At 37.8% G+C, this 23950-nt stretch overlaps 1 protein-coding gene and 1 long non-coding RNA gene across 2 annotated transcripts; both read right to left on the bottom strand.

Moving 5' to 3' along the window:
• Positions 1 to 689: 689 nt before the first annotated feature.
• Positions 690 to 13289, bottom strand: LOC147327277 (serine protease 1-like). Its single transcript, XM_086297384.1, has 8 exons — positions 13275 to 13289; positions 12020 to 12203; positions 11791 to 11921; positions 2152 to 2480; positions 1880 to 2053; positions 1369 to 1430; positions 929 to 1071; positions 690 to 848 (listed from the first exon to the last, which is right to left on the bottom strand). The coding sequence occupies exons 1-8, from the start codon at positions 13287 to 13289 to the stop codon at positions 690 to 692; spliced, it is 1197 nt and encodes a 398-aa protein (XP_086153510.1).
• Positions 13290 to 13677: 388 nt separating this feature from the next.
• Positions 13678 to 20009, bottom strand: LOC147327276 (uncharacterized). The gene is made up of 3 exons (XR_015129836.1): positions 16978 to 20009; positions 15692 to 15756; positions 13678 to 13777 (listed from the first exon to the last, which is right to left on the bottom strand). It is a non-coding gene; the product is annotated as an uncharacterized LOC147327276 (long non-coding RNA).
• Between the last annotated feature and the right edge of the window lie 3941 nt (positions 20010 to 23950).

Raw genomic sequence — 23950 nt, 5'->3', positions numbered from 1 at the left:
TTAAAATCTGTTATTCTTAGACACTGCTGTAGGTCATCCAAAAATTACATTTCTTTTGAAGGCAACACTAAAAGCATGACATTAAGACTGAGCTGAGCCCTCCTAAAGGTTTGATGCTGGAGTCGTCCCTGATTGAGTGCTTCTCACACATTTATGATTTTGAACAATTTACAGTAAATAATATCAACAGTAAGTACTTTTAAAGATTAAACATATAATAATAGTTGCTAAATTCATGCAAGTCAAATAACTGATTGATCAACTACAGAAACAAAATTGTACTTCATGTGTTTCATGAGCACAAATCTTCATCTGTAAAATAACAACTAAAGATGTCAGATATTTGTAGTGAAGTTAAATGTACCAATTTCCACTTAGAAGCAGCGGAGAAGAAGCCACAAATGTGATGGAAAGACCAAATAAAATAAAATAAAGTACAAATTCCTTACATTTGTACTTTACTGTAGTAATTGTACTTAATATCATCTGGCAAAAAGGACCCAACAACCTTCATGCAAACTTCACAGTTTCTGAACAACTGAATGATCTACTTGATGCCTGAAACTACATTGAAAACACACATGACATATTTATATTTTAACAATCGAAAGTTCACATGTAGAAACAATTCACACCGAAGCAGCTTCTTGCAGAGCGGACTGTTTATTTTGAATGTTATTTTAATTTTATTATTTTCCATTACTCCGTGTAATGACTTGATTTATCCAACCAATGTAAGAGCAGACCTTCAGAGAAATAGTTGGTCCGGTACAGGCAGGTTCACAACCACCAACATGCACACCATGAATCTTGTTGTTTTTGGCCATCACTCCACCACCAGAATCACCCTGAGAGAGAAAACATAAATATTTTGTACCAAAACATCTGATAATGATACAGATAAAATGTTGGCAGCATGGTAACTCACCTTACATATGTCCACTCGAGGTTCTTTGTAACACATCGTGTTTCCATTTGGCCATAAGAATGCTGAATTACATGGATGGAGGTTAAGCTCACACTCAACAACATGCATCTTTGCACACTGGAGATGAGGCGGTTCATCAGGGACTAGAGAAAAAAGGAAAATAACAAAAGCTACTGCATGTTTCATGCAAGGAAATCAGATATTGAAAGAAACATGATTTGCCTCATTTCTGGAACAAAATGTGTTCTTTAAAAGAAGCTGAGCAGCATTTAAAAAGGAGGGAAATTGACAGTATATCCACAAAAAAATGAAATAAATACTTTATGTCATCACAGTTTTCAAATAAAATGGAAAAGTAACTATAACAGGCACACAAGACAAAATCAAAGTATAATATAAACTAAAAAATTGTGAAATAATCAAAACAATACTGGTCTTACGTTTGTTGTAGTTTACATCAACCGTATAGCCACCATGGCCTGCAATCTGAATGACATCCATCCTACAAATTAAAAAATAAATAAAATTCCATCTCCATGTCTGCAGGCTGAGTATTTCCAGTTCACTCTAAGTCAGCTAATCTTTTCAGATTCAAACATTTTATTAAAACATTACATTTCCTTCCATTTCCTCATGCTCGTGTTTTATTGTCAGTTATTATAGATCATGGATGTAGCTCCTAAGCAGGTACCTAAAATCAAAACCAGAACCCTCTGCTCAATATTCAAGTCTCAGTTACATTATTGTTAATAAAGAAGCTCTGCAGTCACTAATGGGGGTTTGTAACTTCAAAAGCATGATGTCATTTTGTTCATAGACTACAGATGTTGCTACATTTTTTTGCTCTTCCTGGAAGTTTAAAAAACCAACCAACTAAACAAGAAAAATACATATTATGTCAACATATTCCAGAATTCAAACTTTACACTTAAAAGGTTACTCAAAACTCACTTTTTGCGACGTGTACATTTAGGGAAGACAACAGGCTTAATCTTATTCTCTGGTGGGTCGATTTTCAGAAGCATGATGTCATGTTTTCCTGTTTGGTCCTCAAAGATTTTGTGATCAATAATTGTCACCATTCTTCCTGGACCTGGATGAATTCCTACATATGCAGACATAGTCCTAAACAATGGAAATGGTAAAAGAACAAAATACCAGTAATGATTTTTGTCTCTGGACTGGTTTTTTTTTTTTAAATATGTGAAACAGTCATTTCTCACCATCCAGGTTGATCTTTCCAGCAGTGAGCTGCAGTTAGAACCCACTGGCTGTGGATCAGAGAGCCGCCACATAGATGATGGTAATGTGTTCCATGGGTCAGAGTTATGTGCACGTGATACAGACGATCATTTTTCTCACAGCTATGGTCGTGAAAGATTCTCTTGTGCAAATCCACCTCTGTGCACACCGTGAAACCTGAGAGAAGAGTAATATACTTACAGATGGTTGGCTTACCACCTGAACAACATATTGTGCAGCAACTATACTCGCAGTCCCAATTGTTCTGTTTCACAAACTCTTTGCCTTTTTCAGTGATATAGATGCAAAGCTCAGTGACAGTTATTTATTTGCTTCAGTAGCTCATTAGGGTCTGTCTCAAACTTTTTATAAAAGCAGTATAAAAAAAGCATGAAACATCAGTTGTTCAGTTAATGTGATATTGGCTCACTTGATATAACAATTTCTTTTCTTTTATTTGTCTTGTACATATCGTTATTGCACTTCCATAAGTGACAACATTGAACACCGATGTTTGACAGAAACGAATCCACAATGTCTCATTCACTCAGTACAAAACCTTGAGGCTGTTTTCCTGCCTTAGTGAACAAAGATATGAAATGCTATTTGATTATGAGTAAGCTCAAAATGAAGTTCATTGTTCTGTGACATACAGCTGTCTTACAGCCTTAAAACTTTTTGTGTGGGCCTCTTTCAGTGGTCACTTATTGCACTCTTAGTTGTTAATACTCAGTATTCAGTTTTCCCCCATGCAGGTTAATCAGTCATGTTTGCATGGTTGTAAAATAAACATATTCATTGTTAATTATTGATAATCAATAAGTACATAACCTAAGAAGTTGTTTCACATCCTCCTGAATCATATCTTGATATTGTTACCTTTTTAATAATAGCACAACTTTAATCAATTGAATTCTTTCACCTCAGGTGTCTATTTCCAAATCCACTCGAAGCTTCTTCAGAGCGGTTGGTGTGTGTGTGTCCAGGTGGCAAAGACCTTAAGGTCAGATTTGTGATATTTGGCTGTATAAATTAAAATATGCATACTATGTGATGTGATTGCAGAGAGATTCAGATGGTGCAAGAGGAGATTTAATGGTTCATTACCTGGACACAATTTAAACTACCATTTATCACAACTACCACCACCATCACCCAGGACCTGAAGTGGGAGCCCACCATCACCTCCGTCATTAAGAAAGCCCAGCAGAGGATGTACTTCCTGAGGCAGCTGAAGAAATTCAACCTGCCAACACGGACGATGACGCAATTCTACACTGCAATCATCGAGTCCATCCTCACCTCCTCCATCACTGTGTGGTACGCTGGAGCCACTATCAGGGACAAACAGAGACTGCAGCGTGTTGTGCGCTCTGCTGAGAAGGTGATTGGCTGCAGACTCCCATCTCTGCAGGACCTGTACACCTCCAGGACACTGGGGCGTGCAGCTCGGATCACAGCTGACCCTTCTCACCCTGGACACAGTCTGTTTGACCTGCTCCCCTCAGGCAGGAGGCTCCGGTCCATTCGCACCAAAACCTCTCGCCATAAGAACAGTTTCTTCCCCTCTGCTGTCGGACACATGAACAATAACCGTATGACTGTTCCCACCACTAACACATGACCCTACGCTGTGTTCACTGCATCATTCCATGTTTGGCACTGATCACCACCTGCACTCATGTATATATCATGTATATATCTATCTACTTAGCACTTTTAATTCTTACTCTTATTTTTATTTTCATGTCTATTTAAACGTAATTTATAACAGTATGTTTGCACTGAAGCACCGCAGCAATTTCCTAATGTTGTAAACCTGCTCAACATTTGGCAATAAAACCCTTTCTGATTTCTGAACTAGCTTGTAGCAGTATTTCTCTCTTTCTCTTTCTTTCCCACACATGCATGAGCGTGCAGTGGCGTGTGAGCACCTACAGAGTTAGTTTTTCGAATATATTTCAAATATGGACCCAAATGCAGAACTCAGGAGACAAAGGATGAACTCAAAGATCAGCTTCAATGCAGTAGCAAAAAATACAAAAACACAGTGGCAGGGCAGCAGCAGGGAAACTGGATACTAGCAAAACCAGGGAAACACTGAGGAAGGAAACAATACAGAGAGGGAGGACACAGCAACCAATTAAGACAAACTGAGGGAGAAAATACACAAGGAGCTCAGGACAAACAGGAGACACCTGGGAGGGCAGCTGAACCTAAATAAGAAAACGAGACAAGCGACGTAAAACTAAATAAAAACCACAAGAGACAACAGACTAACACAATAAGTAACTTGGTGTGCAAGAACAGAAACACAGACGTGACACAGAACGCAGGACAATGGAGGAAAATAAACTCACTGAACTATTTTTACAAATTACAAAAGGAGATAGTCTGAGAAATAAGCTCGAGGCTACAAAATTCAAAGTAACCAGAACAAACTAAGCATAAAGATGAAAGGTGAAAATTTAAATCACAAATAAACTAAGAAACAAATTGAAACTATTTAATAATAACAGCAGTATCTTGGGCTACGTCCACACGTACCCGGGTATTTTTGAAAACGCAGATTTTTCTATGCGTTTGCACCTTTCGTCCACACGTAAACGGCGTTTTCGGTCACTGAAAACGGAGATTTTTAAAAACTCCAGCCAGGGTGGATATTTTTGAAAACTCAGTTTTTGCGTTTACGTGTGGACGAGAAAAATGGAGAAAACGCAGCGTCAAAGGTGTGCGCATTTTTTGACGTCACACTGTGCGCCAGGTTATTGTTTCGGTGAAATGAATTTCTACAATGGCGGACTTACACAAAATACCATTACTGTTCATTTTACTCTCTGCAGTGTTTAAATGCTTACACAGTTACTGTCCCTCCACACATAGGACTCAGTTCTGCTTCTATGCGCCATCTTTGTTTACTCTTTCCCACCCAGGCTGACTTCTGATTGGCCAACATTTCTACATGGATAGGAATATAGCGCCATCTGCTGCTTTGGCATGTTCCTAGCAGCGTTTTCCTTCGTCTTTGGCTTTTACGTGTGGACGGGATTTTTAAAAAAACCGAAAACGGAAAATCTCCGTTTTCAAAAACACCCGTGTACGTGTGGACGTAGCCTTGTTTTGTGTTTCTGGCTTCTAGGGATTCTAGAAGTGGAAAAATGTACTTGATGGAAGGGAAGAGCAGTCATGCTGTCAAAATGTAAAGTAAAACATGAGTTGAATCTATTAATTTACACACTTTTCTTATTTGCCTTTCCATCATACTGTGTCATAATGTGCTATTTCTTCTCTGCTGTGCTGAATTTCACAATAGAAGACGACCATTTGGCAGCCACTGTGCAGAGCTGTGGCCCAACTCCAAATGTGACCAGAGCTCTTATCCATCCATTTAGTGGGTTTATCAGCAGTGATCAGTCCCATAGATATGGGCTAGTCGGGCTTTCTACACCTGCTAGTCAGTTCAGAAGGTTGTTATCATCCATTCAGATGGAGGATCACTAACAGGAGGATGGGAAGACTCCAGAATCCATTCTCACTGATCTCCGGTGGATACGGCAGTGTTTACAAGTGAGATGATTTAAAGCATTTATAGAGTGACTATAAAAAGTCAGCGAGTCTGTGTCTGTGCTGAACCATTTAGAATCAGGTTTTGAGTCAGGCTGCATTGAGTGTGGGACTTAAAAGCATTAGGCTTGAAGATGGTATGAAAATCTCTACTTACCTTCTACGCTATATTTTTGTTACTGATTTATTAATACATTTTACATTGTTTCTTTTGTTTATCAGTAGAGAGAACACAGATTTCAGAGGCGCAAAGAGAAGCACTGTTGCTTCATACTTAATACTTTAAAGCTGCATTAGGGGAAGACAAGAAGCAGAAGTACTTCCAGGCACAGCCACAGTGAGGGAGCAGACACCTTACACTGAGTTCGGTGCTGGACCAAGGCCAGGAAGATCGTGAAGGACCTCAGCCATCCCAACAACAGACTGTTCTCTCTGTTGAGGTCAGGAAAGCGATTCCGCTCCCTGAAGACCAACACAGAGAGACTGAGGAGGAGCTTCTTCCCGCAGGCGATACGGTCTCTCAATCACACCACCACACAGTACTGACCCACACATACAGTTCTTACACACACACTGGACTTTCTGGACTTTGGTTTTGCACAACACTGGTCACTATATTCTTCATTTCCGGTTAATACTTGTACAGCTGCTGTTATTGTGTATATATTTATTTATATTTAGATTTCTTCATACATTCTTATATAGTTCTATATTGTGTATTTTGTTGTACAGTTATTTTATTTTCAACTTTAATTTATATATTTATCTTTATCTTATTCTTCCCAGTTAAATTTACCCTTCATTCTAATTTGTGTTGTACAGTTATTTCATTTTTAACCTTAATTTATATTCTATTCCTTCCTAGTTAAATTTACCCTTTTTAATTTTTCATATTTATTTCCTATCTTATTCATAGCCTTTTCCTTTTTTTGTTTTCTTTAGGTCACGAGCAGTTGTCCAAGCATTTCACTACATATCGTACTGTGTATGACTGTGTACGTGACAAATAAAATTTGAATTTGTATTTGTATTTTGAATTTGTATTTGTATTTGAATTTGAGTTCAGAGAAGTCAGAATTTCAAGAAGCGTCTGAAACAGCTCAGGTTTGGAAAGAAGCCTTTTATGTTGGGTGTTATAAAAAATATACACATATTTATAATAACAACTATAATATTATTATAAATAGTAGTTATTCTCTTATTATTATAAATAAATATCAAACATTTCAGTTGATTTTCTATCACATATATTGTGTTAGCCCTGTGATAAACTGGCAGCCTGTCCTGCTTTTGCCCTGTGGCAGCTTCAACCTCCCACTGTCACGATCCTGGGTCTTTTGACCCAGCGTTTTAAGTTTTAGTTTATTTTTGATGTTTATGGTTTATTTTTAAGTTCATCAGGTTATCTAAGCTCATTTGTTTATTTAGATTCCTCTTGTGTCTTCTACCCCTGTGTTTTAGTCTCCCTTTGCCCTCTTATGTTATCAAGTTTATATTGTCTTGTCTGCGTCTCATGTTTCCTGTTTTATTTTGAAGGTCTGTGTCCTATTTCAGTGTTGTCAGCTTTGCTTCCTTTGTCTCCTTATGTCAGAGTAGTGTCAGCTGTTTCCCCATGTGTTTCCACTTCCCCCTAATCACCCTTGTGTGTATTTATTCTGTGTGTTTCTGTTCATTCTTTGTCAGGTTGTCTGTTGTTCCATGTCTCCAGGGCCCTGTTTCAGGAAGCCGGTTTAGTGGAAAAACTGAGTAAGTATACCCTGAGTTAACGAAAACTCTGGGTTTTCGGTTTCACAAAGCGAGTTCAGCTGCAGCCTGAGTGAGTCACTATGACGACACACTCCGTGAAGCTAACCTGCCCCCTAGCAGGTTTACTACAACTAACCCTGACTGTCTCCGCCCCTTTGTCGGAAACCTGACAGTAGGAAGTGTCAGACATGGCGTGCCACTTCCTTGAAGAGCCAGTAGATCGTGAAGCCCAAATTCTCCGCAGAGCTCTCCGCCGGGAGAGAGTGATCAGAGCGCGTTTGGACATTTTATCATTTCCTGATGATTTATACCTGTATACAAAAAAAATATTTCATAGTTCAGCAATACTGATCAATCTAATAAACTTAGACCTACACCATCCTCCCTATTCTGGTATTTTAAAGAGTACTTAGCATAAATATTAAGCAACCTAACTAATAGGGTTCCAACTCCCAGCAACAACAAAAATAAATAAATAAAAAATAGGGAACCACCCCTCACGCTCCACCTCATGATGCTTAATCGACGTAATCAACCTTAATTTGATGCAGTGTGAAAAAAAATGCACAGAAATCAATTATTTTTCAAGAAATATTAAATAGATTCAACATCTTTCTTCAACAAAATTGCAGACTGCACAGATGGTACCTTCCCAAAGGAAAAAGTACTATAGCTTACTAGGGTATATATATTAGACTTAATAGTCACTATATACAGTAATTGACTTCTATTCATTTTACATCAAATTAAAACTTTGGGTGTCAGATAATTATTTATTAAAAGCTAGACATTTTAAATGAGAATAAGAAAGAAAAGTATGTCTTTGTGCCCCCTTTTCCCAGTTAATGCCCTATCGGCCCCCCTGGCTAAACTTTGCTAGATCCGCCCCTGCACAGTTACCAGCCGTCAGCTACGTAGAAAAAGATCCTGGTGTAGAAAGTAATATTAAATAAATTCTAACAACAGCTTATCAAGCTTAAACGTGCTGCTGTTGTTCAGCCGCTGGTTTCCTCTTTCTGGCGCAAAGTGGACCAAAAACAAACAAGAGAGACGGACTCGCCACAGAAAAGCCGATCAGCTGATCATTAGCAGTTTCACGATTGAAGTAGCAGCCGGAGAGCAAGAGGCAGTCGCTCGTTAAGCTTAACGTGGGAATGCTTTACAAACATTCAGAGATGGACTTACACACTTGCTTTACTTCTCTCGGGGATAACTTTGTGGAGATGAAATGCCAGGTTGCTAGCGAAGCTCCAAATGCTATCCAGACCACCGACAGGTCCCGCATGCCACAGCCGCTCTATCACGTGATGCATACTGCTCCGACGTTCTGAGGCGAGTTACGGCGTGTTGCAAGTTTTGTGAGGTGCTTTCGTGATATTTAATGGATCGGATTACATTTTTTATTTTTCTCCGATATCCGATCCAGTAATTTAGGTCAGTATCGGACCGATACGTAATATCGGATCGGTCCATCTCTAGTAGAAAGCATCGTTTGTTTGGAACGCGTCATCACTGTTCATAAGAGTTAAATTTAATCAAACCTCATTTCAGGATCTACGTGGCTCCTCATCACTCGCCGATTCATCATTTTATTTAAATATCTGAATTTTCAGAATGGTGATCCAAGCGGGACACAGAGGCTGCTAGTTTTAACGCACCAGAATGCCGCAAATATAAATAAAAGTCTGACTATCCCGAGAGCCTAGCCGCAGTGACACCTTTCTTTCAAATGGATGCCTGCAGGTGCGTTGGAGCCGACTTTGCTACCCGCACAGAGCGTTTCTGACAGTCGGGCGCTGCTTATGCAATAAAGAAAAACAACAATACAGCATGTTTCTCTGCTCCAAGACATCCGCGGTCCTTTCACAGGGTAAGCATGTCTGTTATACCCAGCGCATAAATGTCTGTATGTCAGCGCTGATTAAACCCTGTTTAAAAAAAAAGAAAGAAAAAAAGAAAGAAAAAAAGAAATGTTTACGTGGAGGCTGTTGGCTCATTGGTGTCAGATGAACTTTTTTTCAATCACTGCACTGAGGGCATTAAAATAAATACAGTAACCATCAAAATAAGTTTTGTTGATAAAATACATTTCTTGAAACCGTCCATTGTTTTGTCCGAACTCTAAACACTGAATCCAATTTTCAAACTAAAAGCAGTGCTTTCAAAATTTACACTAAAGCAAAAAACCTACAAGAACAAAAAATAAACAAAATAAAATTATAGTACATAGTGACATGTTTTATTTCTCATAACACATCATTTCCATCTTGTCTTCAGTCCTGCATTTTTATACTTCTAAGACCAAACTGAAAACTAAACTCTTCATATTCACAAACACTATTTGTTTCAGGATTTCATCATGATTCATTTTCCATATGAGGCAGTGCTTTCAAATTACTTTTGAAGTAGTACAGAGAAATTACTCTTCTCCTCTTCTTTTAAATTGCATCAATATTTTCCAACTGAGCAGTAAAAGGACACGGAAGTCAAACATGAAGCATCAACGTGATGTTTAGATGTCGATTAATATTACAATAAGAGACTAAAGTAACTCGCTTTGAACACTTCAGTTTTCTCTCTTGATGCTGCTGTTTGTTTCCTCCTCCACTTGTATTTTTCTGCACTTCAGTGAATGTGCATAGCGCCCTCTGTTGTATGTTTGGGAGAACTGCACTGCATTGTCATCAAACGAAACTGTGCAGAGGTGGAAAATGAGCAAAGGAAGCACATCAACTGAAGAAGCTTCTTGGATCAGAAGTTAAACATCATCCAGAACCTTAAAGAAGTAAAGTCGCTTTCTTTCCAGGCTCCTTAGACAACCATGACCTGGATGACTGAGAACCTACAAACACACATGAGCAGCAGTTTATTTAATGTGGACCTGAGCAGTGCCCAAACCAACAACCAAACAATTTTTATTGGACCCTACTTCAGCCAATCAGCAGTCTTTATCTGTTTCAGCATCAAACACAAACCACACCTTGAAGAGAGGTGACAAATCCACAAACACCTTCAAATGTAAACACACATCACACATGATGAACATGGATCCTAACATAGTTGATACTTTTTTTTGTAAAGCCTGATACTAAATGTATGCAGGCCACCTGAACTGCTTCGTCTCGAGTGCCGCCCACTGGGTTGGTCACTAGAACTGTGTGTTGCCATCACTGGAGCCGTGGTTGGTCTTTTAGATTATTTAGACTGGGACTGTTTTTTGTTGATTAGGCGGCATGGTGTCCTGACGGCTGCCTCTGTTGTTTTTTTTCCCAGGAGGAGGAGAGTGGAGCACAGGTGGACAGCAGCCACGGAGCAGAGAGCACAGAGTTTTGGGTGAAGACATGACACAGGAGTCGAGGGAGCTCAAGAGATTATTGTGTTGTCTTATTTACTCCACTGTAAATAAAGAGCACTCTCCATCGCACGAGTCCTGCTTTTGGGTCCTCCTTCCCCACTTCACAAAGACTGAAACTAATTATACAGGTAATAATAAAGGAACCAAAAGTTCACATCTATAGCTTTAAATTTGGACAAATCTGTCAACACAACCATCAAGAATAGAATAAAATACAAACAAACACTAAAACTAATGAAAAATTACACATGATATATGAACTGTGGAAACTAACTGAACAATAAAACTCAGAATAAACAAATTCAAACATTATATGAAAGGTATAAACTGATTTGCATCTTATTGATTTGCAGGCTCACTTTGCTCCAGGACTTGACGACTGGCCCAACCCGTACAGTCTTTGTCTCTTAATACTGAATGTTGAAAACTGATACTCATGGACACCTTATTTCAGCCTCTTTACTTTGCATAAGAGACCCAAAGCTTTACATCAACATGATGTTGTCTAGTGGACCAGCACGTCCATTACATGTTTTGCCGTTATTGCTGTTTGTTACGAGTTCAAATATTGAGGGTGAGCACAAAACAATAATGGTCCAGAAGAGCTTCGGTCAAACAATGATTTTAATGAACACGTGCGTGGGGAGATGAACACTGCCCACAGACAGCATCGATCTCCGCCCAATGATACACAAGCAGTTGTTTTATACCATCAGGGTTTACTTTTATGACGCCCCCTCATGCGTCAAGCAGATACAACACAGGCATAAGTTTCAAAACCACAAATGTTCTGTTGACGACTTTGGACACATTTAAAAGGACATCTTCTCCGTCTGGAGGCCAGGTGCTTCCTATTAATCTTCTAACTCTCGCTTATCTCCTGGAACAAACTGTCCCTTAGGCAGACACAATTTTGCAGTCACAAGCTTTTGCAAACTATTATTTGAACTCTTACACCAACAACGCCGTTAAACTCGCCCTCCCAGAAGCCATTGTCCTCGTGGGTCTCTCTGCTCAGGATGGGGATGATGGCGCCTTCTGGGAACGACAGCTCATCTTCCGTTTGTCCGCGTAGTCGTACAAAGCCTTTGCGAATGAAACTGCAACACAAACAGTGGCAACGAGGGTATTAAACAAAGCAGGAAATCAAAACTCCGATATTATCTGGTGGAGGCGGATCTCACTCCTCGAGTCTCCGTTGACGGAGCCGGTTGGGAGTTCGGTTTCAGGTTCGGTGGAGTTGCTGGAGGACTGGGATCGGGCGTCCAGCGCGGCCAGCGACTGCAGCATGCTCAGCAGGCTGTTGGAGGAGGGCAGCTGCAGGTATTTCTCCGGGACGTAGCCCACCTGTCCGCTACGGTTTCTGGCCTGGAAACACAGACAATGCACACAGACGATGACAACAGCCAAAAATGTTTCAACAGGAAAACTCCTAATGAGAAAAAATAAAGTCAGATGTAAAGAGTAGGGCTGTAACAATATCACTGCATCGTCGCCAGAATTTAATAACAGCCACAAAGAGAATAATAGGAGAGCTTTTGTTCTCTCTTCCTGAATTAACGAGAAATCTAAAATCCTAAACAAGCCTCTGCTGAATTCATGAAGCTTGATTTCATGAACACCGGTGGCCTCCCCTGCCGCTGCTTACTTATTTTCATTCAGATTGAAAACACTCAGAGGTATTGGGATCTCTGTTGGGGCATGCTGTGGGGAATCACAGCACTAAAACAGATCTATATAAATGATATTGCTCACATTTTTATGTATGATTATATTCATTAAAATAAATACCCCATTAAAACACTATATCTGTATATGAAAAGATAATCACCTAAGTAAATATACATAAAATATTGGCTCAACACGTGGAACATTTGCACAATGGCTCACAGGAAAGCCAGACTTACACAATAAACAAAAGTAAAACAGCAACAATGCACAATGTTCCTTCAGGGAAATGATCTGAAAACAACCACACACAAAGTACACAATGACTACACACCAGCAGCTCTGCAGAGGCGTTTATAAAAGAATGACTTCACACAATGATGGGAGCATCCACAGCTGACATTTCTACATTTAAGTAGACACCACTGACCACCCGAAAAATGTCCTCAAAGACTTCTCAAATTTTCTCCCAAAGGTCCAGGAGCAACTTTGTAACAGTCTGTGACAAACAAAGTGAAAATGATAACTAAGTAGCTGGGAGATCATCAAATTAACATTTTATATCCATGACCAGGTCACTCCGCAGATCTCAAACTGATCAAGAGTCCACGAACCGCTGTTAAAAAGCAGAAGCTGACAAACTGTGATCAAACCGGAGCGCTGCTGAGGCAGGATTGGATCACCATCAATCAGGATTTGGTCCAGATTTTCAGTAGCTGCACTTAAGGTATGAATTTAAAAACTGCCTCATTCATGAATTATTGCATTCACAAACTTGGGTGCCATGCCCGCCCACCTGCCTGCCCGGCTGGGTGACGAGAATCTCCCATCAGCCCTTTACGGCTGCAGGGCCAAAAAAGAAGCAGAGAACTGTGTATTTGTACATTTTTTGATTTGTCTGTATGTTCAGCAGAGCTTCTACCACCCAGGCCAACCTGACCTGCCTCAATGCACCGCACGCATTTTAGTTGAATTATTCTAATTCCTGAAGCCACATCAGTTCAACTGATCCCAGAGAAACACTAAAACGTCCAGTAGATAGTCTGTACCGGTGCGAGGTCTTATAAAAACTGAAACTAAATGTTTGTCAAACAGTCTAAGAGCCAGAGAGTGAACTAATACACAAAACAACCAAGCCTCAAACATGAGAGTGCATCTGCTACATAACTGTGTTTGTGTTATTTTTGTACCTTGACCCAGTCCTCCATGTCGCCATCATCGATGACCTCCAAGATTTCCTGCTCCTCGATGGTCAGCTCGTCTGGCTGAGAAGCCTGCAGACAGACAAACACGTTCATTCAAATTAAAGCTGCGATGTAACAGTTTAACCATCTTCATTTCACCCGTGATGTATATTTTTCAAATACCGCCACACTGGTGAACGGACAAAAATGCTCACTGTGGCTTCAATAACATCAGCCAGAACACTGAAGAAAACACTGAGACCATGCCTGCATTTATACCACACTTTACTCAGGACTCAGGTAATATAAAACAACTAATACTCCAAAGCAGCACAAAACTCAGACTTAAACTAGAATTTCTGTACAAATTCAAAGAGCAGGTGTTTTAAACCTGGACACAGAATCATTAGTGCCACAAAGTTTGGGAAAGTAAATCTAAATGGGGGTTAAACACGACTGGAACTGATTAAAAACAGCCAAAACAAAAAGTGGCTTCACTTCAAAGTCAGAATTATAACTGGTATCCCAGTATTCGCTGCCTGTCTGTTGTCAGACGCATTTGTGTGACCATAAATACCACTTAAGTGGGAAAAGGAACTTCTGGTCATCTCTGCTTGGACTGCTGACTCAAGTGTCAAAAAATGATTTGATAGAGGAACTTGTATTGGAAAAAAGAGGAGCAGGGTATTGATCCCTGTTGATTTACCCGTCAGTCTACAGTCATACCTTTACCTATGACTAAAATCTGACACAAATGAGCATCTTCTGAAGGATGTCACCAGTCCTTCACCTGGTGACATGTTAAAGATCCACGTCCAATCCAAATATTTAATTAAAAGTGGAGGTTGTGCATTTATTTAGGAAGATAAACAGTCTGATAAAGTCGGAACAAACACGAGCTGGAAATAGTCCCACGGTGAGGAAATGAGACGACACATCTGTAAATAAAAACTAAAAATGGGAAATAATCTAAGTTCCTGTGCAGGGCAAGGAGTACAGTACAAAGTTCACTGTTCTGCCTTCAGGCTCATAGTTCAGACTAACAAAGATAAAGACCAATCACGCAGGACTTATTATGTTTCCTGCTTTGACTTCTTACCCAGACTGTTCCATAATGTGTGTGCAGCACTTTTGTGATTAAAATCTATTTAAATTAGTTGTTTATTTCAGTGCAGACAGATTATTGACACTCAAACAATGGAGCTACTTTGTCTGTTACTTACAATTTTTTAGAAAATTAGAACATTTTTTCCTGCTTGTGTATCAATTTAGAGGAAAGGTCATCACCCAGCTTCTCAAGCTTCATACTCCAGTGATCATGAATGTCTAAAAAAAAAAAAATCTTTTCTGCATCTGGTATTGTTGAGATGTTTAACTCTGGACCAAAAAGGTGGATCTGCTCTGCCTAAAGCCGCTTTGAGCATCAAGGTCCTGAGCCGAGTCCAGTCCGGGCTTTTGTGGCCACGGCCAGCTCAGCTTTCAGGATGCCCGTGAGCTGCTTGTTCCACTCGTCTGATTTTGTATTGATTGTTGTCTAAACAAATTAATCTGTCATCTGTTGAGCTTTGTTCCACTTCTCAACAATCTCCTCTGATCTGTGTTCATTACAGCATTTTACCTGTGGTTTCCAACCTGTGCAGTTCAAACCTGAAGGATCCACATTTCACTTCACTTTTCTGTAGAAATTGATTTTCCGGTAAACTGATTAACACCTCCTGCCAACTAAATTAGTCAAACACGAACCTTATTTTATGCTACAAAATTTGTATTAAAAGCAACCCAAACACTTTGAGATTTGGATTTTAATAGTTTCAAAAATTATTCTTCAAGTTTTACTTGAACATTTTAGAGAAATCATGTTAAGTTCTAAATTTTTAAGGTTGGGGATTTCATTCCATGCATAATAAATACGAGTTTATTTTCCCCAATAATCACTAAAAGCAATCGCATGTGATATTTTATGCATTTAATAATGAATAAAAAGAGAAAAACATCAGTATTTACCGTACTGCTTGCTGGAACGCCATGTTCTTCTGCACAAACAGCTGCTGTTGAAACTCCTGCAGAACCTGCATGCGTTTCAAGGGAACAGACAAAAATATACATATATACTTATTTAAGGTTTATCACAAGCTTACAAATCAGCCCATGTCTAAACCTGCATAATTAACACTTAGTAAAGCCTTTAGGGTTCAGGCTTGCTCCCTATTTAGTTTTAATTTCTTGCCCACATTTATTTCTATTTAAAATTAACTTTGAAAAAAAAAAAGACCTCCAGCTGAATGAATTGTGGCCAGTGATCCGTGTAGCTTTGGGCCACATTTATCATTTTTTATTTTCCATTACTCTGTCAGTTTATTTCTGTTGTATTAAGTTATGTGATTTGCTTATAAAATGAACCCAAATCAGCTTTTTATTATTTTAAACAAGTCAAATAAAAGAAAACGCCAATAACAATTAAGAGAATGACCATAAAGCCGTTTCTGGTTACTATCAGCTGATCTGAATGCTGATGACCACTCTGGTGTTTGTGGTCACAGCCTGACATTAAAAACGTATCACAGGCTCGAGTTCACCGCCTGCCTATTTTCACACAGACTATTTTTAACTCTCCAGCTGCTGAAAGCTTAAAGAGACAGTTAACAAATTACATAACATATCACTGTAAGTAACACAGGTGAAGGTACAAACAGTTTTAATTCTAATTTCAGGTTTTTTCTAAAGCCAGCTAAAGCAGCCGGGGACTGGACCACAACCTGGACCACAAAGCTCTCTGCCCACCCGAGGGAGGACGAAGTACCTGTGTGGATATTTTAAGCTGAACTCATGGGGCACAGCTATTAGCTGTTCTGGAAAACAAAGAAACCTCCCCAGTACTGGTCCCAGGCTAGTAACTTTGGTCTTTTGAATTGTACTTAAGTTTGGCCCCTCATCAAGAACCAGTTGCCTTGGGGAGACCATACCAGGGGACAGCATAGCTTCTCCTCCTCAACTGCGATCATTCACAGAAAGGAAAGGAGCCAGTGTAGGTGGTTTGACTGGCATCTGAAATAGGAGGCCTCCAGAATTTGTGTGACCATAAATACCACTTAAGTGGGAAAAGGAACTTCTGGACATCTCTGCTTGGACTGCTGACTCAAGTGTCAAAAAATGATTTGATAGAGGAACTTGTATTGGAAAAAAGAGGAGCAGGGTATTGATCCCTGTTGATTTACCCGTCAGTCTACAGTCATACCTTTACCTATGACTAAAATCTGACACAAATGAGCATCTTCTGAAGGATGTCTGACCTCTGCCTTAGAAACACGATGAAGAGCTGAGTTATTTGGAAAGCTACTCGTTTACACCGAAAGGCACCAGAGTGGCGGCTCACTGTTCTCCAGGAAGAGCAGGAGTAGGTGGCTGGGGAGGGGGACGTCTGGGCATCATGACCGGACTCAGATAAGCAGCAGAAAATAGATGGAAGGAAATCAGGTTTAGTAATATCAGTTTTATATTCTTTAATCTTGTACACCGTATAAATGCCTAACATTTTAATCAGGCTTCCTGTAGAAACAAGATGCTGCTGCGTCTCTGCTCACATGGAGAGGCAGAGGTTGAGGTTGTGTGTGAGAAATATATTACTATGAATTACTAGGCTAACAATTACACCAAACTGCCAGGCTTGACACCATCTGAAAAGTAAAATGAGCATAAAATGAGCAGCTTACCCAACCCAAGTTAAACAGTATCCCACAAGTAGCTCATTTTACTTTTGCTCCCCCAACTTATTTAATCAACCAGCCACAGTGTGGAGCTGACATTCCAATCAAGCTTAATCAAACAATTAAGCTCTCTCTTTCATAGATATAAATAACTGCTGCTAGCTATGACGTTTAAGGAGTGAATAGTGAACTTCTTTTAATGGTGTGTTTAATTAATTTTATTTAATAACTTGTGACCTTTGAGTCCCTTCCTTGCAAGAATTATGGCCAATGACGGAAATGTATGTATTACATTTAAGATTGGAAAACAATGTTAATGCCACAAACGTGAGTTGTCATATACATCTGTGAGTTAATCTGCACAACCGTGTGCACATGTGCTCTGTGCATGTACACACACAAAGAATTGACCTTCGTTCCTTAAATTTGTAGCATTGCCTCTGTGCTGACTGATGGTGCTCAGTGGCTTTTGCTTCTTGCTTTTAAATCAGATGTCACTCTCAACATAAACACAAGCTACAGCAGCCAAGCAGTCTTAGCTGAGGAAACAAAGATACATTTCCTCATTTAATGTAAAATATTGTGGTGATGTTATGTTATATTAGGCAGGCAGCTGCCCAAATAACACTGTGACAATCAAAAGTATATCTATTTTGAACGCCTCAGCTGGAAAAATTCAAAATGGTTTATAAAGTTGGCCACAGGTCTGTATGTAAATGGGAGTTAAAACATTGCTTCATATTTGGATATGTATGATGTTAGTGTTTCTAAAATACTAAAAAATGTGTTTATTAACAAAGTAAACTAAAAATAGACATTATTAAACTTTATACTTTTAACTACAGAATTGAACATAATATGAGATAATGTGTTTCCACTGTGGGAATGATGGATCCAATGACAAATAACTTTCAGATTAGTAAAGCTATATTTTTAATCTTTCTAGTTTTCCATTTCTATTTAGATGGTTTATATTTATATTTAAAAGGAACAGGATCATAACAAAATAACACCACTGCAAGTGTAACAAAAATATGTTGAAATCAAATGGTATGTTATTTGAAATCAATATGAAACAATGACACATGCATTTTATCCAATTTTTTTTATTTATTTAATTTTTCCCAATTGTCCAAATTAGTCTGTGATTTGCCTTATTGTCCAACAAATCATATTTATATACAAATATATGTGACTCTCAAATATGATTTAAATGGATCATTCCTCACTTGATGACGAATTATCCATTTAAATATTTGCAGAGTCCTAAACTTGATGCCAGTGAACTTATCAGCGGTTGGTTTTAAGAAAAAAAGCCCAAAAAATCCCCTATGAGCAAGCACTTGGCGACGGTGGGGAGGAAAAACTCCCTTTTAACAGGGAGAAACCTCCGACAGAACCAGGCTCAGGAAGGGGTGGCCATCTGTCGCTGCCGAGTGGGCTTAAAATGTTCACTGTCCATCCTCCTTCTGACAGGAACTTCCTACAGACCAGGTATGAAGGATGCCTGAGTGGATATATAAAACTCACAAGTTCCTGGCTCTCACGGCTCCTCTGCAGAGGGTTAGTCGAAGAAGGAGGGGCATCGCGAGGGGCGTCGGGGGACGGGGGACTGTGCCTCACTGCCCTCCCCTTCTCCAAGAAACCCGTCTTCAACCGAGCCGAGAGAGCCGGGAACTTGTGAGGTGTGCATGTCCTGGTGAGCCTCCACCGTTTTATGGGTGGGTGCAGCCTGGACTGTACAGAGACAGACCAGACCAGCTGCACCACACAGACACTTCAAACCTGATCTGTGGACAATAAACAGACACACACAGACACACACAGACAGACACACATACACACACACACACAGACAGACACACATATATATACACACACACACACACACACACACACACACACACACACACACACACACACACACACACACACACACACAGACAGACAGACAGACAGACAGATAGACAGACAGACAGACACACACACACACACATACATACATACATACATCTTACTATTAAAAAAATAAATAAAGTTAGGGTTCCTAACAATTAGCATTACAAGACATAAATACACACATAAACATTATAAGACATAAAAACAAGTCAAAGATATTTGCAACAAACAGACCTCAGTGCAAGAAAGTTATTTAACAGCAATTGAAGACATACATACAGACATAAACATTATAAGACATAAAAACAAGTCAAAGATATTTGCAACAAACAGACCTCAGTGCAAGAAAGTTACTTACCAGCAATACAAGACATAAGTACAAATATAAACATTATAAGACATAAAAACAGGTCAAAGATATTTGCAACAAACAGACCTCAGTGCAAGAAAGTTACTTACCAGCAATACAAGACATAAGTACAAATATAAACATAAGACATAAAAACAGGTCAAAGATATTTGCAACAAACAGACCTCAGTGCAAGAAAGTTACTTACCAGCAATACAAGACATAAGTACAAATATAAACATAAGACATAAAAACAGGTCAAAGATATTTGCAACAAACAGACCTCAGTGCAAGAAAGTTACTTACCAGCAATACAAGACATAAATACACACATAAACATTATAAAACATAAAAGCAAGTCAAAGATATTTGCAACAAACAGACCTCAGTGCAAGAAAGTTACTTACCAGCAATACAAGACATAAGTACAAATATAAACATTATAAGACATAAAAACAGGTCAAAGATATTTGCAATAAACAGACCTCAGTGCAAGAAAGTTACTTACCAGCAATACAAGACATAAGTACAAATATAAACATTATAAGACATAAAAACAGGTCAAAGATATTTGCAATAAACAGACCTCAGTGCAAGAAAGTTACTTACCAGCAATACAAGACATAAGTACAAATATAAACATTATAAGACATAAAAACAGGTCAAAGATATTTGCAATAAACAGACCTCAGTGCAAGAAAGTTACTTACCAGCAATACAAGACATAAGTACAAATATAAACATTATAAGACATAAAAACAGGTCAAAGATATTTACAATAAACAGACCTAAGTGCAAGAAAGTTACTTACCAGCAATTGAAGACATACATACAGACATAAACATTATAAGACATAAAAACAAGTCAAAGATATTTGCAACAAACAGACCTCAGTGCAAGAAAGTTACTTACCAGCAATACAAGACATAAATACACACATAAACATTATAAAACATAAAAGCAAGTCAAAGATATTTGCAACAAACAGACCTCAGTGCAAGAAAGTTACTTACCAGCAATACAAGACATAAGTACAAATATAAACATTATAAGACATAAAAACAGGTCAAAGATATTTGCAATAAACAGACCTCAGTGCAAGAAAGTTACTTACCAGCAATACAAGACATAAGTACAAATATAAACATTATAAGACATAAAAACAGGTCAAAGATATTTGCAATAAACAGACCTAAGTGCAAGAAAGTTACTTACCAGCAATACAAGACATAAGTACAAATATAAACATTATAAGACATAAAAACAGGTCAAAGATATTTGCAATAAACAGACCTCAGTGCAAGAAAGTTACTTACCAGCAATACAAGACATAAGTACAAATATAAACATTATAAGACATAAAAACAGGTCAAAGATATTTGCAATAAACAGACCTCAGTGCAAGAAAGTTACTTACCAGCAATACAAGACATAAGTACAAATATAAACATTATAAGACATAAAAACAGGTCAAAGATATTTACAATAAACAGACCTAAGTGCAAGAAAGTTACTTACCAGCAATTGAAGACATACATACACACATAAACATTAAAAGACATAAAAACAAGTCAAAGATATTTGCAACAAACAGACCTCAGTGCAAGAAAGTTACTTAACAGCAATCCAAGACATACATACACACATAAACATTAGAAGACATAAAAACAAGTCAAAGATATTTGCAACAAACAGACCTCAGTGCAAGAAAGTTACTTACCAGCAATCCAAGACATACATACACACATAAACATTAGAAGACATAAAAACAAGTCAAAGATATTTGCAACAAACAGACCTCAGTGCAAGAAAGTTACTTACCAGCAATACAAGACATAAATACACATATAAACATTACAAGACATAAAAACAAGTCAAAGATATTTGCAACAAACAGACCTCAGTGCAAGAAAGTTACTTACCAGCAATTGAAGACATAAGTACAAATATAAACATTATAAGACATAAAAACAGGTCAAAGATATTTGCAATAAACAGACCTAAGTGCAAGAAAGTTACTTACCAGCAATACAAGACATAAGTACAAATATAAACATTATAAGACATAAAAACAGGTCAAAGATATTTGCAACAAACAGACCTCAGTGCAAGAAAGTTACTTACCAGCAATCCAAGACATACATACACACATAATCATTACAAGACATAAATACACACATAAACATTATAAGACATAAAAACAAGTCAAAGATATTTGCAACAAACAGACCTCAGTGCAAGAAAGTTACTTACCAGCAATACAAGACATAAGTACAAATATAAACATTATAAGACATAAAAACAGGTCAAAGATATTTGCAACAAACAGACCTCAGTGCAAGAAAGTTACTTACCAGCAATACAAGACATAAGTACAAATATAAACATTATAAGACATAAAAACAGGTCAAAGATATTTGCAACAAACAGACCTAAGTGCAAGAAAGTTACTTACCAGCAATACAAGACATAAGTACAAATATAAACATAAGACATAAAAACAGGTCAAAGATATTTGCAACAAACAGACCTCGGTGCAAGAAAGTTACTTAACAGCAATTGAAGACATACATACAGACATAAACATTATAAGACATAAAAACAGGTCAAAGATATTTGCAACAAACAGACCTCAGTGCAAGAAAGTTACTTACCAGCAATACAAGACATAAATACACACATAAACATTATAAAACATAAAAGCAAGTCAAAGATATTTGCAACAAACAGACCTCAGTGCAAGAAAGTTACTTACCAGCAATACAAGACATAAGTACAAATATAAACATTATAAGACATAAAAACAGGTCAAAGATATTTGCAACAAACAGACCTCAGTGCAAGAAAGTTACTTACCAGCAATACAAGACATAAGTACACACATAAACATTACAAGACATAAAAACAAGTCAAAGATATTTGCAACAAACAGACCTCAGTGCAAGAAAGTTACTTACCAGCAATACAAGACATAAGTACAAATATAAACATTATAAGACATAAAAACAGGTCAAAGATATTTGCAATAAACAGACCTCAGTGCAAGAAAGTTACTTAACAGCAACTGAAGACATACATACAGACATAAACATTAAAAGACATAAAAACAAGTCAAAGATATTTGCAACAAACAGACCTCAGTGCAAGAAAGTTACTTACCAGCAATACAACACATAAGTACAAATATAAACATTATAAGACATAAAAACAAGTCAAAGATATTTGCAATAAACAGACCTCAGTGCAAGAAAGTTACTTACCAGCAATACAAGACATAAGTACAAATATAAACATTATAAGACATAAAAACAGGTCAAAGATATTTGCAACAAACAGACCTCAGTGCAAGAAAGTTACTTACCAGCAATACAAGACATAAATACACACATAAAGATTACAAGACATAAAAACAAGTCAAAGATATTTGCAACAAACAGTCCTCAGTGCAAGAAAGTTACTTACCAGCAATACAAGACATAAATACACACATAAAGATTACAAGACATAAAAACAAGTCAAAGATATTTGCAACAAACAGACCTCAGTGCAAGAAAGTTACTTACCAGCAATACAAGACATAAGTACAAATATAAACATTATAAGACATAAAAACAGGTCAAAGATATTTGCAACAAACAGACCTCAGTGCAAGAAAGTTACTTACCAGCAATACAAGACATAAATAGACACATAAACATTATAAAACATAAAAGCAAGTCAAAGATATTTGCAACAAACAGACCTCAGTGCAAGAAAGTTACTTACCAGCAATACAAGACATAAGTACAAATATAAACATTATAAGACATAAAAACAGGTCAAAGATATTTGCAACAAACAGACCTCAGTGCAAGAAAGTTACTTACCAGCAATACAAGACATAAGTACAAATATAAACATTATAAGACATAAAAACAGGTCAAAGATATTTGCAATAAACAGACCTCAGTGCAAGAAAGTTACTTACCAGCAATACAAGACATAAGTACAAATATAAACATTATAAGACATAAAAACAGGTCAAAGATATTTGCAATAAACAGACCTAAGTGCAAGAAAGTTACTTACCAGCAATACAAGACATAAGTACAAATATAAACATTATAAGACATAAAAACAGGTCAAAGATATTTGCAATAAACAGACCTCAGTGCAAGAAAGTTACTTACCAGCAATTGAAGACATAAGTACAAATATAAACATTATAAGACATAAAAACAGGTCAAAGATATTTGCAACAAACAGACCTCAGTGCAAGAAAGTTACTTAACAGCAATTGAAGACATACATACAGACATAAACATTATAAGA

The sequence above is a fragment of the Aulonocara sp. 'chitande type north' Nkhata Bay genome, linkage group LG6, assembly GCF_057382095.1.
Source record: "Aulonocara sp. 'chitande type north' Nkhata Bay isolate Kocher_YH1m ecotype deep benthic linkage group LG6, A_spYH_male_GT1.1, whole genome shotgun sequence".
In the NCBI taxonomy this organism is placed as follows: domain Eukaryota; kingdom Metazoa; phylum Chordata; class Actinopteri; order Cichliformes; family Cichlidae; genus Aulonocara; species Aulonocara sp. 'chitande type north' Nkhata Bay.
This window is presented reverse-complemented; position numbering and strand designations above follow the sequence as displayed.